Genomic DNA, 20,479 nt, shown 5'->3' with positions numbered 1-20,479 from the left:
GGATTCACTCAGGTGCAGTCCACTCATCGCATACTGATTATAAAGGAAACAAGAGTGGTTGCTGTGCCTGAAAGGATTTAGGGTTTGAAGTAGAGAGATGTGGGGGGCGGTGAAAGGTGTGGCTTGTGACCTTGGGGGCAGTGTGGTGTGGCACATGGTGAGGCATGACACGTGGCTGCAGGGTGCCACAGGGAGTGGGTGTGGGGTGCGTGGGCAGCACATGCTGGCTGTAGCACGTGTGGCTGGGTGGGTGTGATGTGGTGTGTGGCTGGGTGGGTGTGGCATGTGGCTGTGTGTGTATGGGCGTGTGTTTGGGGGGGCACACGGGGGTTGGAGGGTTGTATGCGGCTGGACACGGAGCGGCAGCAGTGTGGGCCGGTGGGTGGTGGTGCTGTGTCCTTGCCGCCTGCCTATCATTCTTGATGAGCATTTTGATAGTTGTATCATAATTCTCAAAATTATTTATTTTTCTTTTCCCAAATTATTTTACAATAGTAAAAATGGAAATTGTTTCTACTTCCTTGAACTTTCAGGGTCATGTACGCTAACTATTATCCTTCCAGTGAAAGAAGAGACTGTGCCTTTATGCAGATTTTAGCATTGAATGCATCTGCTTAACACCTTGGCTAGGGACAGAAGTTGCACATAAATCGATTTTAGTGATCAGAAACCAGTTTAAGCCTGTAACGGAACAGAAGTTCAGCACACATAAACCAGTTTCAAAATGGATGAACCCAGTTTTAAGATAATCCCGGATGAATGTAGTATCAGATTTAACTGATTTAGGTTAAACCATCTTATGGAACTGTCTCGGATCTACTCCTGACTCAAGTTACCTCACAGTCCCCCCAGCATCCCAGGCTGCTTTGCAGCCATGGGCTGTGCTGCCTGCTCCAGCAAAGCAGAGCCAGCCCCACCCCACCTGTCACAGAGTTGAGGCAGTAGAGCTTCTGCTCCCTACTCTGCATCTTGCTTGCACCTGTCAGCCTGGTAGGATGGGGCAAGGGAATGGACCCCCAGGCCCTCCTAGCTGGGTCTCCCAGCACAGGAGGAGGGAAAGGCCACACGGTGGGGCTGGCATCACCCTAGCCCTTCCTTCCCGCCAGCTGCCACCTCTGGCCCAGCACCAGCTACACCCCTGCTCAAGGCAGCCCCAGATAGCTGGAGAAATTCCCCTCTTCCTCATGGCTCTTGCCTCAGCCACTACCGCAGGAGGGAGGGGAAAGGTATCTGAGGCAAACAGCCATGTCTGGAGGGGGTAGACAATTCCCCTCAGCTCCCTAGGGCTGCCTTGGCTGGGGGACTCTGGGTTGGGGCAGAAGGAAGTCCTGCAAGGCAGGGGCTCCCCAGTGCCACCACACTGGGCTGCACAGGCAGGCACTGACCCAGAGGTCTCCTTCTCCCTCCTCCCTGTGGCAGTGGCTGAGGCAAGCAGCTGTGGGAATTCCCCTCCTCTCCCCAGGGCTGCCCTGGGCTGGAAAACCCCCCAGGATGGAGGCTTTTGCCAGGTGGGCCAGCCCCTGGGCTTGGGGCTCCTAAACCCCTTGCAGAAGAACAGCAGGAGGCTAGGGGCTGTGTGCAGGGCAGCCAGTTGGGAATGGCCCTGCTTGGCTGGGTTCCCAATGGCCAGCAGGCTGGAAGGCATGCTCTAGTGCCCCTGCCTTTTGACCAGGGACATTGCAGGCCTCCCCCTGTATTTCCCAATTGAAAACTGAAGGTCGGTTCAGTATGTTTAGCGGTTCATTTGACGCAGCTTGGATGAAGCTGTGTAGACTGAGTCGATTCCACCCGGGGCTTTTTTATTGCTTGTACTTAACCCTTGTGTTCATGTGCATACCCTTGCAGTAGTTCATGTGTTCAGACCATCTTTCTAATTGAACTTATTCTTCATAAAATTTATTCCCTACCACATTAATTAGTGATACATAATACAGGCATACCTCGTTTTATTGCGCTTTGCTTTATTGCGCTTCACAGATATTGCGTTTTTTACAAATTGAAGGTTTGTGGCAACCTTCATTGTTGTCTTATTTTAAGAAATTGCCACAGCCACCCCAACCTTCAGCAACCACCACCCTGATCAGTCAGCAGCCATCAACATCGAGACAAGACCCTCCACCAGCAAAAAGATTACGACTCGCTGAAGGCTCAAATGACGGTTAGCATTTTTTAGCAATAAAGTATTTTTTTAATTAAGGTATGTACGTTGTTTTTTTTTAGACATAATGCTATTGCACACTTAATAGACTACAGTATAGTGTAAACATAACTTTTATATGTACTGGGAAACCAAAAAATTCGTGTGACTCGCTTTATTGCGATATTCGTTTTATTGTGGTGGTCTGGAACCGAACCCGCAATATCTCCGAGGTATGCGTGTACAAATAATTAGTAGAGAGTGCTGGCATTATAGTAGTAATGTCTCTTTTATGACTGATAATGTTTTGTTTTGAACTGTTGTAGCTAGCCTCTGTAATTTTGTGCATAAATTATTTGTTTAAGCTTTCTTATTTGGGGAAAAACACCCATCTTATACTTTGAAAAATGCTAATGTAACCACACACAAAAAAGCACACCACCCTCTATTATCACAGAGTACTATTTCTCACGGATTCTACCTTTCGAGAGGATCTGTGGTGGAAGAGGAAATGTAAACGCAACAAAGGTTCTGTGCATGGATAGAAGAACATAGCCATTGTGGATATTCTTCACTATTTGGGACTGGTTTTATTTATGATACCCTGGTGCCCCCTCTGGTAGGGCAGGGGGATGCAAGTGAGGGGCATCCCTGGGTTGCCTCCTCTTCCAGTGCCGCCCAAGCTGAGGCAGTGCCCTGTCCTGAGATGCCATGACACTCTGTCCACCCTGGTGTCCTGGGCAGTTGTCCTCACTGGCCACCCCTAAGGCCAGCTCTGCCTGCAGGTCATGCTAGCAGGGCTGGGCAGGTGGGCTGTGGTTGGGGAGTGAGGGGCATTGGCATATCAGGGTTGCTCAGCGCCACAGAGCAGCGGTAGGGCTCAGCTGCTGCAGCTGGACCCATGTCCTGATGAGCAAAGGGGGCAGGAAGCTCTGATTTTTTCATGATAAAAAAACCAAGATCAAACACCAAAATATATAGGTATTTAGAATTTATTTTGTAATGATTGAGGCACTGATAGACTTCCAAATTGCTTTATTATTGTAAATATATCAGTAAAACATTGTGTTCAACTGATACCTATATATAGTGGTGTTTTATTTTCATTGTGAAAGAACATGGATTTTTGGGGAGGGGGTTTATCAGAGAATTTGGCATTTTAGAGAAAAAACAAGGATCCCTGGTCAATAACTAAAGTTTTACAATGTGTCAGTTGATTCCTTTTACACCAAAATGGTATAAGTAAGCACGATGTACACATTTAGAAGTCTTTTGTCTGCTTTCTTACCCTGTGCCAAATTTCCCTCTGCCAGTTGATACTATATTGCAGTTGACATCCATTAGCAATAGCACTGGGAAGGAGCATTTGTTGTGTAAGAGCAGGTTGAGGAAGAAGAGTGAAATTGCAGTGAAGTAATATGGGGTGAATAGTAGTTAAAATAATTTAGTATGTAAGTTTGAGAGTGAAGAAATAATTTTATATTGTCAGATGCCTTCAGTTTTCAGTACCGTACATGTGTGCGGTTCTGTCTGTTATTTCTGTACCTGACTTTCACAAAGACTTTTCTAATATTTTTATTTAATAAATATTATAATTTTTTTATTTAAATTGATTTTTATAATGTATAATTCTTCAGCCAGAACTAATTGGTGGTATCCATTTAAATATACATCCTTCCATCTGTGGAGGATGAAGTACAGTTATTTAGAACCTTCAATATTTAATCAAGGTATAAAAGATGCATAACTAAAATCTTAAAATCTGATCTTGTTATCTTTTACTTCAACTAGTAATTTCTACTCCTAGTAATTGTCACCAAAAAAATGACATTCACACACAAATAATGTTCATGTGAATCATTTTCATAATTACACTCTTTAATTATATTGCTCTTGTTTATAAAACCTTCACCAATAAGTGCAAACCAGTTCTTTGCTCAGCGAAGTGCCAAAAAATTGTTTGTTTTTATAAGTTTAAATTATTTCATAATCCTATTTCTATCTTTTTTGTTATGACTTTGTATTCCAGTTCATTATTATTAACAAAATTATGTGGTACAATATTTTACCGTATTATCTTGGTAAGCAAAGGCTATGAAGTCACTAAACAATTTTGTAGTTTTTTCCTGTCAGTGTTGGGTATCACTTGTGAGGGGATTATAGACTCTTTTTTAGATGATGAGACTGCAAAATATAAATTTAGAAGCATATTATGAAGAAAAATAATTCTCTTTTTCAATTATTTGCTTTTTCTTTCCTATATTGCTTTTGCCTTTCCTGATTGAAGTCTAGGAGAGTAAGTCAATGTTTTAATGAGCCTTCATTTCTCTAGTGAATTTGATAACACTTTAAATCTTACTTGTTTGCTTCATTAGATTTAAAATGTTGAGATGGCTTCATTCATTAGAAAACATTAACAGAATGTGTATTTTTAAACTGGTTTAAAATTAAGGATGAATATTAGTGTTAAGGATGAATATTTCGTATATGTATATGAAATTTAGTTGCTTTTTGTTATTTCAGATTAGCCTTTCATTAAAGTATTCTCTGACATTAGTCTTCATTACATATATTCTTAGTATGCTCAGAATTCTCAATGACATTTGTAAGAGTTGAGGATATTCAATAAAGGGAAGGTTGGCTAATGTAAGAGGTCATGCCTAGCTGTTAAATGTTACCTATAACTCTTTGCTTTCTGAACCTTCAGTTAATTTGTAAAATTGGTAGGGTAGGGGGAAGAATGGAAACAAATTGAGTAACATTTTAGAGAATAGCAGAATTTATTATATGTTTTAAGGGGTTTTTTTATGGTTTTTTTTTCCCCTTCATAGGATTCCCAAAGCAGGCAAGGAGGATACAGTATGCATCAGCTTCAGGGAAATAAGGAGTATGGTAGTGAGAAGAAAGGTTATCTCTTAAAGAAGAGTGATGGGTAGGTACTTGAATTACATAACATTCATACTATATAATATATGTCTTAACTTTTTTTTTAATTTGTAAGTTCAAAAGCAGATGTGATGTTAATTTTTCTGATTTTTATGGCTTGTAAGTGCTATTGACGTAAATAAAAGTTTTAAGGAAAACATGGCTTAGTATTAGAATCTTGAAGTGTTTGGAGATCACCAGCTCATTTCAAAGAGGATATTGAACCAACTGTAAGATGGTAACTGCACTGTCTTATGGGCCAAGTACAGGCAGTCAAAAAGCCCATGGCTGAATGGATTCAGTCTTTGCAGGTTAGTCTAAGCTGTGAAGATTGAACCAATAAGCAAATGAACAGACATTCACTTTTGATTCAGGAAATGCAGCCCTATGCCTGCAGTGGCTCAGGCCAGAAGCCAGGGAATGCTGGAGCATGGCTATCTGGCACATACCCAGCATGGGCTGTGTGTTTGCTTCCTCTTTCTGCTGCCCCTGAGGTCTCTGGGATTTGCGATCCACTATCACAGTGGCAAGACTCTGCAGGGTTGCTCATCACTTCCTCTTCATGCTTCTAGGTGCTTCTGGGATTTGTAGTTCACAGTCACAGCCAGCAGTGGGCAGGGCAGATCCATCCTCAGGGAAAGGGGAGTTTAACCTCCCTCCCTGGCCCCAGACCCCAGCTGGGGTTTGCCTGTGGGGGCCAGTGAGCTCGAGCTAGGGAGCAGAGGGGCAGGGCCAGCTCTGCTCTCTGGAGCAGACAGCACAGCCCAGCATGGGGCTGCAAAACATGCTGGGGGACTCAAGTGAGGGGAATATAGGGAAAAGAAAACAGAAATGTCCGTAATACCTTCTCAGTGTTCTTGAATCAGACATTAGTGTTAAGGTACGAGGGATTATGTGGATTTTTTGTTCTGTGCAATTGTTTTAAGACATGCATAAGAGGTGGCTCGGTCAAAGAAGTAGAATTTGAGCAGCACTTTTTTCAGGGAGTAGAGAGTGAAAGTTGCTGACTCACATAGCTTTAATACATAAATATGCTATAGGAGATGGACAGCATTCAGTTTTCTGCTTTGAACTTTCTAAAAGAAAATTAAAATTGTTTTCACTCTTTGAAAAATATTAGCCTTCAGGTAACTATCATTTTTGAGTACAGACTTCCCTATTCTCAGGTAGAAGATGAGAAAAACTTGGAGTCTAGAATTCATAAAAATATAATTTTGTTGAAATTAGAAATTAACCCAGATTATTGAATAAAACACAACTACAGTAGGATTCTAATCACTCTGAAGTACTTTGGAGGCTTATAAACAATCTGATACATATAAGCCATTTTATATATGTATTTCCTTTTTGAAGAGAAACTTCATTTAGGATTTTTCAATCAAATGTATACTAGGGGCTTGAATTGCTAACTTTGAAGTGAATACAAAGTAGAAATATTTTTTCATTTATATAAAATGGAGACACAATGAAAAACTTCAGTCAAGCCAAAGCAACTTTGGATGTGGCAGTCTTGAGAAATTTTGCCTGTCTTTTCTTTTTTTAGCATAAAAAAATTCAGCCCACCTGGTCAGGAAAAATGTAATTGGTTTATATTTTAATAAAACCTAATGCAGTCAATGTAGTAATAAAGCATAAAGGTAGAGTGTTAGAGTTTTCAAAAGCATCTAAGCGTCTTGTATTGTAAGTCCTATTTTAAAGTGACTTGGCACTAAAGTCTCATTAAACTGCAGAAGACTAAGGTCATTAAGTCTTTAAGTCACTTTTGACGGGGGAGATTTAGGTATTTTAAACATTTTACCTGGATTGATTGGTCTGTCAGAGGTGTATGTAGACTGGCTAATTTGGTTAAAAAGTCAACAGATTAATACACATTTTCAGCTAGGCTTTCTCTCTTTAAGAATGCAGTAAAGACGACCTAAAGGAAGAACAGCAGTTATGTTTGGTTATTTATATATTGCCATTTTATTTTTAATATTTTAGGTTAAGGAAGGTGTGGCAAAGAAGGAAGTGCACTGTCAAAAATGGAATTCTTACCATATCACATGCAACAGTAAGCTGCCTCTTTTTCTGCTCTATTGCCATTGTGAATTGAGTATCTATTATCCCTGTGGACACTTCTTTAATAGTATATTTCACTATGCAGTAGTTCTCAGTGTTCTGCAGAAACCTGGGGTTTGCCAAAGAGTTTGAGGGTAATGGTGGAGCAGGCCTGGAGGTGGTGTGCCACCATTGCCTGGCCAGGTCATCTGTCTCTACATTGGTTCGTGCAGCCTGCAGAGCCAGAGATAAAGGTGCTGTGGCAGAAATGATATAAAAGGGCTCTGTGACTAGGACGTTTGAGAATTGCTGTACTTATACATGTAGATATGGGTGTATTTCACTTAACTGTATAACACAATGTCAATCCAAGTTTTTTGCCTGTTGCTTGCATTACAGCAAATAACATTTGCATGAAATGTTTACCTGGATGGTACGTGTTTCAGCCCTGTGTAGTGCATCGTTAAACCCTAACTTGCAATATAATTTTACTTTGGTTAACTGCATAAAAAATGGCAAAGGGAAGTAGATGTCAATGGATGCTTTTAGAAGTTTTCAACTGGATGGGAGCAACTCAGTCTCATGACTGCTGTTGGAAGCCTTGACATGATGAGGTAGTTAGTTTGGGGGCTGTAAAACCACAACACTTACAGTGCAGTAGCATTAATGAGTATTGTTTACATGAAGTTCAGCTAAGTGAAATCTTGAAACTAAGCACTTAACCACAGTAAGCTGTACACTGTTAATGCCTGCACACATTTTTTGTGAGACCTGAGAACCATTCAGATAAATTTAAAATGAAAAGGAAATGTTGGTTTTCCAAAGATTTTATATTGTAGATTATTAACATATCGAACCTGAAACAGTGATGTTGCATTTTTTGGTTTGTTTTTAGTATGTGGAAATTTCCAAAGTAAAAAATAAACTGTCAGGCTTCCAGAGCCTTCAAGGGTTTTTAGCTTGACTTGCACTACAAACACTTATTATTAAAGCTGGTTAAATAATTTAAAACGAATTTATTTGGAAAGTAGCAAAATTTGGTGGAGCAAATTCTGTACAATAAATAAACCAGTTTAATGTCATTATAAATTAGTCATGTTCCAGGTGTGAAATCAGTAGACAAAACAGTTGTCTAAAGAACGCATGTAGCAGGGCACTACTGGAGATAGTGTTATGAGCTCAGGTGCGGGTTGCCGTGACAACCGGTCTGGTCAGCCGACCGGAAGGGGGCAGGGCCTGGCCCTTATAAACAGCATAGGCCGAGGCCAGAGCCCAGTCCCCCTTTGGTTGCCAAGGAGGTAGGAGCTCGAGAAAACCCTGATGGGGATGTATATGGAAACAAGCCAGGTTGGCTGGGAATTTGTTATAGCCCAGGGGTTTTGTGCTTATGGTTTTGGTTGTTGTGTGTCACCGGAGGATAGGGTGAGGCTGTAGGGGTTGGAGGAGGCCTCAACGGGATGCCCCGATCCTGGCCCCAGGGTGGGCAATGATTGGGAGAAGCACAGTGGGCGTAGGACCTGAGGAAGGGGTCTGGGGCCAGGGGAGGCCAAGGCTGCCTGAGCCCCGAGGGCGAGAAGCACAAGCAAGGCCCGAGAGTGGGCGGGGAGCACGAGAGACGCGAGAAGGACCCCAGTTTGGGTGGGAGCGTGAGCACGGAGGGACAGGCCCCAGTGGGGCAGTGTCTGTACGGGAGAAGCCCCATAAGGGGGCGAGCTTATTGAGGAGCCCCAGGAGGGGGCGAGTTTGGTTGAGGAGCCCTGGGAGGGGCAAGCTTATTGGGAGGCCCCAGAAAGGGGGCGAGCTTATCGGGGAGCCCCAGGAGGGGGCGAGCGTGAGAAGTGCGAGCGTCAGAGGCACCATGCCAGGGAGGCAGAAAGGCAGCCTCCCTTCAATGAACCGAACATCAAAGACAAGGCGGGCGAGTTATTGAGGGTGCATCAGGAAACAATCTGGCACGGAAGGTAGGGGCGCCGGGGGGAGGTCACGGACCCCCAGGCCCTGTCCTGCCACAACGCATCATAAAATCTTGCATAGGGAATAAGGGTATGTTTTCTAAATAGTATTAGAGTGGGGTGGGTAAAATACAGCCTGCCAACTGATTGGATCTGGTTTGTGGGGAGGTGCCCGCCAAGTGAATGGATCCGGCCCACAGGCAGGTGGCAGCTCTGGCAGCTGTGTGGTGCCAGGTGACCATGCCGCTTCCAGTGTGCAGGCGTACTTGCTTGCTTGTGCACGTGTGATCTCTCTCTTTTGCTGTCTCTTGGCTGGGCTGGGCTGCCACCAGCACTAAAGCATGCTACAGCTGCAGATGGGTTCAGGCTTCGACGCTGGTCTCAGCCTACACCTGTAGCAAGCCCTGACCACCTCCCCCAGTACCTGGAGCCCAAACCTGGACTCTGGGAGCCGGGGCATGGTAATCCTGCAGGTGGGTTCAGGCTTCCATGCTGGTTTCGGCACCAAAAAGGAGGGAGATAGAGGGTGAGATGTGGCCCTCAGCAGGTCACCAGAACTCATTAAGTGGCCCACCAACCCAAATAATTACCCACCACTGCATTAGACCAGAAGAATAGCATTGCATTGGTTTGTTTCTCTGTCTTGTCACTTGTTTTGGGCATACGTTTTAGTTGCAAGAGGCTTGTTCACTGCTGGATTAATGTACAGTGAAAATATAAAGTTTAGGAGAGATTCCTATTGACTTCAGTGGAGTTTGGGATCAGAAACTTAAATAAAAACTTTCTCAGAATAATCTTAGACCACAGGACAATAATAGCAAATTAAATGGACAATGGGAAGCGACTTGGTAGTTAATACACTTGTGCTAAGGTCATCTTACTAATAAATCCTTTTAAGGGAGGATATATGCTCAGTTTTAGAACCTGGGGTCACATCCCCACTTATTTTGGTTAATTACATATTTTAAGTGCTAGGCTTTCTGATGTTTCTTTTGCATATTATCCCCTTCAGAATTAATCCTGAAGTGATTTGATGGAATAGCAAGCAGAAGTGGTACATGTGCTACACTTTGAGATCTCATGGAATACTCTAATTATGGTCATGACTGAACTATTTTTTCTTTTTTTGTGGCTTGCTGCATAGAAATAGTCAGTTCTCTTTTGTGTTCAAGTAGCAAGGAGAAGGGTTACTTGGACTCCATGCAACAGTAATCAAACTCTGTAAAGGAGGCAAAGTTTTATTCTTGCTTGCCTTTTCTTTGGATGGATCCTGCTACAAACAAATCAGCCTGTAATTTGCTTTGTAAGTATGAGAAGCTACTCTACTGCCATGGGCAATGATCTCATCAGATCTCTTAAATTAAGCACTTTTAGTCATGGGAAGTACTTGGGCGTGTGACAAGATGATAAAACACTGCGATGATGGGCATGGTGGGAGAACATAAGTAAAGCAATAAAAAAATAATGATAATATAGAAATTAGTCAGATATGCTATTACACACCTGCATGGGTGGATCCAGGAATGTGAAAAGGGGAGTATGGGAGATGTCATCAGTGCAGCAGAGGAAATGGTCCCCTTCCCCCTCTGACCTCCCCTGCAGGCAGACTGTGCCATGGCAGCCGCTGCTGTGAACTTTTTGTAGTCTCTACAGCGTGTAAACACCCCATCCCTTCTACCATCACCACTCTCAGCATCCCCTCCAGTGCAGGAACCTCCCTTCTCTCATTTCCCTCTCCCCCTCTCCAGCAGGGGATTTCTAGGGGTTGCTTCGGGGTGCAAGGAGGAGTATCCGCTCCTTGGTGCTGGTGGCTCCAGCCAGAATCTTTGGTAAGCCACAGCATGAGGTGCCTCACTTGGCCAGGGACAGTGACGGGGTGTGCTGCTCTGCCCATCCACCACCTGCTCCCAGACTGCAGGGGACATCCAGAGGCAGGTAAGGAGCAGGAGAACTGGAAGCCTGCTGCTGCTGCTGTCTTCCACTGTCCAAGGAGCAGGGGAAACCCTAGGATCTCTCCTGCCCCACTTCAGCCAGGGACTGTGGGGAGCAGCTGCATAGGGTGCCAAGTCCCTGCTTTCTCCTTCTCAGGATGGCAGCATCAGTGGGCGATTTCCTGTCTTCTAGGCACTCCTGCTCCCTATCCACTATCCCTCAAGATCCAGGAGCAGTATTATCTTGTCAGGTGATAATACATAATCAAGATTCCATTGTTGGTGTGACTTTATATGCCAGTGTGACTTCCAGTTCCCTGGCTGGAAGCACACCAGTAGTCACAATAGTATGGGTACAGTACATTTTCAGCAGCGTCCCCCAGTAATTCAGCAGGTGCCGCATCTAAATTACAGTAGTCCCATCAGAGCATCTTAAAGGGAAGTCTCTACATGGGCTTCACTGCCTTCACCTGACTGTGCAAGATTTTCTTTGGTTATTAAGTAAAAGGGTAAAAACGCAAACACTGATGTAACGAGAATCTTTTCATTTTCTCTAAAGAAGAAACACTGAGGGAATATCTGACACATTTGTCAAGGCAGATTAGCTTGTTCATTTATTCTCATCCACTTGCTTAGATTAAGGGATTTTTTATGGGATGACAAATGTTTTCTCAGAACTGTTGCAGATGTGGTGTTGCAACTAACACCCTAAAGGAGGTTTTTGCAAGGAATTTGTGTAGCTGAAGCAGTTCTCGGGTCCTTTTTGAAGGTTTGTCGTCCACACAAATTCTGATGATATTAAGCAGCAAGACCAAAAATCTAATCACACAAATTCTTAATTTCAGAGTGCTCATAAATTCTGTTAGTTAAGTAAATTATTCTTAACCCTGTTTATTACCTACATTGCGATTCCAAAATGTCATCCACCACATCTGATAAACAGCATTTCTAATTTACTTGTCTATTTTGGGGTATTATTTACTGCTTGCCATGTGCCTGAAAGCTTATAGTTGACTAGAGGGCAAAGCTAGCTCCAATATGTTAAAGCTGATTACAATTTATTCTGAGTAGTTCACAGCAGGCTCCTTTATTGCAACCCTAGAGAACTTGAAATTTTCTTGGTTCTGTTTTTTTGAAAGATTTTATTCTTCTGAAATTTGTAAACAATCGCCTAAGAGAGATTATGTTAGGAAAAACTAATAGCTGATTCAAAGGCTTTCCAAAGCTACATATGAAGAAATTCTTTTCAGGCTTAGTTAATTTTATTATTTGTTAGGTTCTTGCTCACAGTCTTGCATGTCTCAATTTGCTAAACAGACAAGGATTTCCCAGGATAAGGACTGAGTGATTTTATCATTCTTTTTACTTCTAAACTGCTTTCCTAGTGATCATCATCATCATCATCATCTTTACTGAGCTAGGAAAATTTGGAAACTGGTATCTTTTCTTTCAAAACTATTTACTGTAGTTCACATAATTGTCCTTGGACCTTCCTACAAAGCACTTTTTTTCTAAAATAACTCCTTTTCTGCATAATCTTCTATCTAAGGAACTATGATATGGCTTTTCATCTACCTGCTATCACCTAAATACAGGTCCTACCAGCATAGAATTGCAGAAAACACTAGAATTGAAATAAAGCGAAAATACTATGCAATTTTATTAATGTACTAGAATTTGCATAATTTGCTTTCACAAAGGCTTGCTTGAATCAACTGTAACAGGAGTGCTGCTATTATTTTTATAGTATCCAAGAACATACTAGGTGCTTTATAGTATAATAAAGAGAGGCTGTGATGAGAAATGGTAGAGACAAAGTCAGATGGATGAATGCTGCAGCATTAAAATCAATTCAGGCTTGTGTATACACATAACTTGGTAGGTCAGTTTTGTTCACCTCTGTTAAAATAGGATTTCTCATGTAATAAGGAATGGTGCAGTAACTTTTTTACCTGGGTAAACTCCCAAATCTGCTTAGAACACAGACTTTGCTTTCTTGCACTGAATTCTGATTGCTGGGATTAGGTGGCAGGGAGGCAGGAATTGACAGCCTAAAAGATTGAAGTCCTCTGCTCTGGTAAGTAGCAGCATGTGCAGATGTGATATAAGCATTTTCTGCTCACTTCTACCTCTGCACAAATATAGAGAGATCACCTCTGATGTTAAGAGGGTAGTTTATCTTCCAGCCTGCTCCAGCTGTGCCTGGCAGAGGAATCATTTTTTGTGACACAAACACCTTGGCATTTGATTGTCGTACTGAAAATCTTGTTTATGGGGGATGATCATTTAGTTTCCCCTTTAGAAGTCCACAGTCATTGAATAACCTAACCCCTTGACATTCATGTACAGATTTATGGGTAATGTAATTTGACTACTTTCCATATCCTGCCATGTAAACTAAAGACATCTCTTTCTAAGATCTGAGATTTAAGAATGTCTGATATAAGATTCAAAGACATCTCGTAGATATTAGTCCAGATACGATGTATATAACCTTTGGTTTGCCAGTGGCTATAGACATACTAGGTATACTTCACAATGACTTCATTCTAAATACAAGTATGAGTGATGCTTTATTTCCCTCTTTGCCTCCACCGTTACAGCTTATTCTTTTTTCTGTGTAATATCTATGCTAATATCACTAACTGCAATCTTATATAAACTATATTAGTTGATTCTCATGAATCATCATAAAGTAATCAATTAGCAAAAGGAGACAATGTTCAATCTTATAAAGGTTGTCAGTTTTAAAAGTCAAAAAAAAAGGAGGCATAACATTTATCTGCAGTAGAGAAAGCTATTTAAAGATGTATCCTTTCCATGTAAATGTCAAAAGAGTATCTGTGACATGCCCGGACTCCAGGTGCAGCCTGGGTATGTCTGCGACGTACTCCCAGGGTGCTTCCACATCTTTAGGGTAACCTTCTGCCTCTGCTTGAACACTGAGAATAAGTTGGGGTGTACCAGAGGCCAGCTCCTTCGTCTGTGGTGCTTCAGCTCTTCCTGTCCCCTTGCAAACTAGAAGGATCACACCCATGTCTTGGCATGCACTCAGAAAAGATGGATCCCCTTTTGTGTAGAATGGGTCTGCCTGTATGGTCAAATATGCTGGAATCACAGTTAACACTGATGTTAAGTGAATAAAAAGATGACAAAAAAATTATTATAACCCGTCCTCCCCCCCCCAAGAATAAGCATTAGAAATTAGTAGCTATATGTTGAGCTACAGGGAGAGAGATGGCAATAAACAGATAAAAGATTGTACTAAAACAGCTGCCTGTTCTTAACCTGCATCTTAAATCTAACAATGCAGTTTGCACCCAGCTCATCAGCTGAGGAATTCCAGCATTAGCCGGAATCCAGGAAAAACTGAAGACCAAGCCAGACTCTTAGAGCAGGCTTACATACAGTTCCTGTCTGACCATACGTCACCTCACCGATTTTTGGGGAGCCAACTCTACATATATAACTTTCTGCCCTCTCAATGGTTCATGTTTGCTAAAGCATAAATCTTCCTTATCTAATTAAGAACAGGAGACTGTGCATTCTTTTAGACATGGAGATTCTCTAATCCAATCTACTGTTTCTCTCCTAATTTCCCCTCAGTGAAAAAAAATGTTCTCTCTGTTTCTAGGTGCCAGTATTTTCCTTTCAAAATGTAATTGTCTGGGAGGGTCTCTCTCATCCATGTCAGATGTTGATTACTGCTTTTCAGCCTTTCTTGGGTGCCAAACAAACTCATTATTTATCTTTGAAAGTTATTATCATTTTGTGCAACCGTGATGCTGCTAAAACATATAAGAAATACAGTTTATAACAGATACCTCAATGTATATAAAAATAAGGACCATAAAGCTAAACACAGTTAGATGTTACCTATATGAAGAAACTGTCATATTAGTGAATTAAAATCAAGAAACCATGCAAGATACCGCATGACTGCTCTGGTTCATGACAGGATAAATATGTAGCTTTTTGTTAGAAGAACAAGATTTAAGTATTTGTACTTTAAACACTTATCTTGAATTAATCCTTACAAAGTTGCGTTTTAGAGTGGAAAACAAGACTAAGAGTCCATTTTGTAGCATGTTCATGCCAGCTGTTTCATTTTAGCCACAACTTCTCCAAATTCTAGACTCTGGTTTAGGAGTTCTGGATTGGTTATAAACAAATAAAATTTGGCCTTCTGCTATTGAATGGACTTACAGGGATTGTTGTTCTTCCATTATGCAGCTGCCCATTGTAAGAGAGACAAGTTGAACCGGGGTGGGCAATTATTTCGGGCGGAGGGCTGCTTACCAAGGTTTGGTTAGCTATTGAGGGCCGCATGAGTAGCCCCGCCCCCTGGTCACCGTCTTGGGACCGGAAGTCCCGCACCTAACCCCTTACCTTGCCACCAGAAGTCCCTCCCCTTGTCTTGTAGAAGTACTCCTTGGGGGGCGGAGGGGGGTCACCATCTTAGAACCAGAAAAAAGCAAATTATACACTGAAAATCAAAAGGCCTACTATAACATTTTAATTTTATTACAATAGATATTTCTGTCACGATCTGTGTTTGTGTAGTGTATATAGAGAAGATTGCATAATAACTCAAAAATAAATTCTTAGTCTTTTATATGGTGTGCAGGGATGTGTATGGGTGTGTGTATGTATATGGTGAGGGGGTGGGGTGTGTGTGTGGGGGGAGAGTTTGTGAGGTAGGGTAGCTGTGTGCTGGGGAGCACAGGGTATGCTGGGGGGTTGTGAGGTGTGGGTGTGTGGCCCTGGAACACGCTGTCCTCTCCTGCAGTCAAGGCAGGAAAAACTGTGGTGTGGGTGTGTGGCATTTGTGGGGTGTGAGGGGTGTGGGGACCCCCCCCCCCAATGTCACAGCATCAAGCAGGGGCACTTGCGGCACGGTGGGAGCAAGGCATAATAGGGTATGTTGGGGGTGGGTGTAAGCGCCTCCCTCTTACCCTCGTGGGCAGAAGGGCTGGGCAGGGCACAATTCATTGGTGGGCGCCACGAACCAGATGGAAGTGCCTGGTGGGCCGCATCCAGCCCGTGGGCCATATTTCGCCCACTCCTAAGGTGAACTAACTGTGAGATGGGAAAAAGCAGCAGCTTCCTCCGTAGCTCCAGACCTTGATCTTAATTTTCCAGGGAGTAATTAATGGTGCTCTTGCTACCGTGTGTATTTCTTGTCATCATCTAAGGGCTAATTAAATTTCAGTTGCCAGAAGAAGGGAAGCACTAGGGAAGTGAAACAGGATATCTACAAGTCTCAGGATGCCCCCTTCTGGGTGCTAGCCCACACTAGTAAATGAAGGGCCCAGAATAATTTTTGACATCTGAGATGGAAGATAAAGGCAAATAAGGAGTGCGTAGGTGGGGAAATCCCTATCTTCCACACCTCTTTTCTGCCATCAGGAACATACTCATTCATATTGTGGAATAAAAAGAAGGAATGATATCCCCTCTGAAGCCATTTAGGAGAGGTGACCCGTTATCCTTTTCTAAAATGTTGGGTATAGGTACATCCCTCTTCCCTCAAATTTACTTTTGAAGGGCTAGTAGCCTGCTGGTCCACCCGATAGACTCACCCAGTATAAAACCAAATGGGGGCTAGAACTGTGTGGATACTTGGTTGTTTTGGTTTGCTGGCCAGATTGGAGAAGTTATTTGCTTTCTGTCAACTAAAAATTAACTAATTTTTTGTTTTTCCCATCCAAAAAATAACAGCTGTTTTGGGTTGAATAAAACATTTTGTTTTAACTCATTGTTTCCTTTGGTCTCAGAACATTTTGCCCTTTATTATTAAATTTTAATGGTTTTAATGAAATCTTCACTCTATTTTTTTTCAAATTATTTTTTCAGCCAAAACAATTTGACAACTTCTATGCGAATTTTACAGTTTGTTTGAGTTGTCCTGAAACTGCTTTTTTTTTTTTTCTTTGGCAGTATTCATCAGGTACTCCATTCGATATTCAATTCACACAGCTGTAGTAAGGAATACCTTCTGGGAGATGCACAGTGTTTTGGATACATTGAATGTGAGAGCTTGTGGGGCAGATCTTTCTTGGGGCAAGTAAATATCCGGACTTCTGAACATTCATTCAGTACTCAAAGCATTAGAGGTATTAGAGCCTCTAAAGCTTTGGGTTTTAAAAACATACACAGATTTTTACCTACAAATTGTTGAAATGTACACACAGCCCTCCAATAGCAAAGATTCAGCCTCCAACTTTACTTTATTTGGAGAATAGTTCCTGGAAAGGCATTTAAACATTGGTAGGATGGAGTGAACTTACTGGTCTCTGAAAAGGGGCTAAATCCAAGTAAATGTGAAGCTGTGTCTGTAATGGGATATGAGTTACATGAGCATGCCTTCCTTTGTGTAATGTTAAGAGGAATCTTGGACTGCAGTGCTAGGACAAAGGACTATGTCTTTGTTATCCTGTCATACTTGACAACTGTGATGAAAATCTGTTTTCCATTTACCTTAATTTCCATGTAATTGTTAGTATTTAACATTTTTTTCCTCTGTTCAGTCCATGTCTTGGGGAAAGAAATTCTTAGCATCCTTTGTCAATATTCTGGTTACGTCTCTTTTGTTAATTGTTCTTTTCTTTGGAAAAAAACTTTGGTAAGCTGATATCTATTGAAAACTGAAACTTCTGTCTAACAGAAATAAACTTGCTCACTTTCTTGAAGCATAGCAGTAATACTGGCAGCATGGAACAGAAATGCCTTTGAAAGGAAGTGTAAGAGGAGGTTTTTTAGAATTTTGAGGGTCTTTTATACAACATCTTGAAATCCTGTGGAATTAAGATGTATGCAAAGATAAAACTTGTACATATCACAGAAATACCACCATTTTGTTTTGCCGTTTAGCATCTGATTGGTGTGTGTGTGTTTTTTTTTTTACGAGGAAGACAATGAAATTGTGGTGTTAGAGGTCCAGATTGAGGTGCAGTGGTAGAGTCTGAAAGATGGTAGCACAATATTTGCCTCTTTAAAGTTAGCCTGTAAACTGTTTATGGCAGGAGTACACTTTATATTATATAAGTGTACAGCTTCTAGTTCAGTGAGGCTCTGTTTGGAGCATTAAGACAATACCAACTACAGTTTGTTATAAATGTGAAATTTTGCTCTCCCTACCCTGCAACTCTCTATTCTCCACATTTTTAAATGTAAACAAATTGGTTGCATAGCATGAAGCAAATATGAAGAGATCTGTGCTGAGGGAAGCACTTGAAAACTCATCCTTTGTAACTATCAAGGCCAGAGACAATCTCTGATCAATCTCCAAGAAAAGGGGTAAATTTTCATCATCTTCCTTGCTGTCTATGACAAAGAACAACTTTCTTATAATACTGGTCATTTCTTATATAATGTGAATGAACTTGATAGTGGTAGACAAGTTGCCAAATACATCTTCACAGCAAAAGGCTTTTATAGTAGCTTCAGGGGAGCAAACTTTGGCCCTTTGCCAGGCAAATGTGGAAGAGAATTGAAAATGACATATTTAGAACTCGAGGTTTAAGATTTTTTTGACTGTAATTTAGAACTCAAGTACATCCTTCTCTTAGTAGAAAATGGGTCATTTTAGCTTTTGATTTTTAAAACCTGATCATGTAACATCTGATAGGAGTGCATGACCATTTGTACTATATCAATGTAATGAGCTAAATCCAGGACACACACAACATTTAAAGAAAGCAGCACATCACTTTTACAGAGTTTCTGCTAACTTGGTACTCATGGAGTACTGAATACTGACAACCCAGGAAGGTTGAAGATCTCCAAGAAAAATGGAGAACTTACAATTCCCATTTAAGGATGAAATAATATAATTTTTGTGACCATGTTGACTTGCATAAATTATGTTACCATTCTTTAATTCTTTTCCTATTGCATCCTATGTCACGCAGCTCATGATTTTCTCTGGGATCAGTATCAGGCTCATTGGCTCTTAATTCCACAGTTGCTATGTTTATGCTTTTAAAATACTGACAGGTTGGTTAATCTTTCTTCATGTCTTTGAGAATTTTCCCCTCTGTTGCAAGATATATTAAAATCAACCTGAGGGCCTTGTTACATGCTGCACTTTGAGCTGTTCCAATGTTGATCAGTTTTAGTGCAAGCTCGAGTTTGAAGTAGTCAGACCTTAAGGCGGGGCAGTCGATTATTTTGGGTAGAGGGCCGCTTACTGAGTTTTGGCAAGCCATCGAGGGCCACATGACAGGCAGTCCAGGGCAGATAAATATTCATTTCCTAAATTTTTTAGGAGCCCTGCATGCTAGATAGAATGGCCTGACGGGCCATATCCGGGCCCCAGGGCCGCATTTTGCCCACCCCTGCCTTAAGGCTAAAAGGTTTCTCTGGCTGTCCCTTACTTGCACGTCTGTGACTTGCCACTAGAGGGCTGGTGAGCAGAGACCTGACAAAGAGCTACAGTGGTGAGTTGCCGCTCCAGGGCTGGTGAGCCAGGACAGGCTTCTATCCCTGTTCTAGGGGTTCTGTGAGATATGGGGTGGGTACATGCAGATGGGAGGTGGAGAGTCAATGGGGTGGGGAAGGGTGGTGAAATGGAGGAAGTCAGCACTGAAGGATAAAATTAAAAACAAGAAAAAAATAAAAGAGACAAAGAAGTAAATTAAAGAAGGCCTCATGTTTTAATACATTTGCATTTTGGATTGGGAGGTGGGTAGTGTTGGTTGTGATTCCCAGGGTGGCTAGGAGTTGGGAACAGTAAGGGAAGATACTTTTGGAGCTACTGCCCCTCTCCTGGGAAGGACGACCCAGCTCATGGGGACCTAATCTGGCCTCCTACCTTGTTTGCCCCTGACCCTTCCTCTCTTGACTCCACTCCTGAACCCACCCATGCCCTGCCACTTGGTTAGCTAGCATGTACTCTGCAGTCTGTTTGCATGAGGTTGCACTCCTGTGGTGGGGAGGTCACACCCCTGGGGGAGGGATGAGGAGCTGGCTTGGTTCCAGAACTGCCACCTGGGCAGTAGAGTTCATGGGATGGAAAGTTTGTCCTCACAGAACAGGAAGGTGTGGGAGGGGATACTGCATCCTGGGATGCTGGAGGACTGCAACTTGAGTGGCTTATCTGGCAGGAATGGCCACACAGTAATGGAACACGAGATGGGTAACATGGTTCGGAGATAAACCTGCCCTGGATCAGCATGACTTTTAGCTGCCTAAAGTGTGCTTTAAATTAGTTTCAGGTGTTAATGTATGGATGATTGAGGAGTTAAGAGCTTCAGAAGCCACCTAAAATTAAGGTGTAATAAGACCCTAAAAAGCCCTCTACTGAAAAATAGAAATAGGAATCTGTTTTGAGAGGATCATATCCCTTTGGGCATAGGCCTACGGTTGTTTGAGTTTTTTAATTGCTATTCTGTAAGGACGCAGGGCTAAAGATGCACATTTTTGTGATATCCTTTGTCACTGAACAATTATCCATTGTTCAAGTTTGCTGATGACACTAAGATGTGGGGGGATGT

General features: G+C 42.1%; 1 protein-coding gene across 3 annotated transcripts in view; it reads left to right on the top strand.

The window, feature by feature from the left end:
- Positions 1–20,479, top strand: part of ASAP1 (ArfGAP with SH3 domain, ankyrin repeat and PH domain 1) — a 368,280-nt gene that overhangs the window by 249,905 nt on the left and 97,896 nt on the right. For 2 of the 3 annotated variants that reach the window (XM_019528166.1, XM_019528168.1), the window contains exons 12-14: positions 4,425–4,433; positions 4,969–5,069; positions 7,043–7,112. In XM_019528166.1, the coding sequence (XP_019383711.1) occupies positions 4,425–4,433; positions 4,969–5,069; positions 7,043–7,112 (180 nt within the window). The remainder of the gene's footprint in view (positions 1–4,424; positions 4,434–4,968; positions 5,070–7,042; positions 7,113–20,479) is intronic. The other variant, XM_019528167.1, reaches the window with a different exon arrangement.

This window comes from Gavialis gangeticus, unplaced genomic scaffold (genome assembly GCF_001723915.1).
Source record: "Gavialis gangeticus isolate Ggan-Ray unplaced genomic scaffold, GavGan_comp1, whole genome shotgun sequence".
NCBI lineage: Eukaryota > Metazoa > Chordata > Crocodylia > Gavialidae > Gavialis > Gavialis gangeticus.
This window is presented reverse-complemented; position numbering and strand designations above follow the sequence as displayed.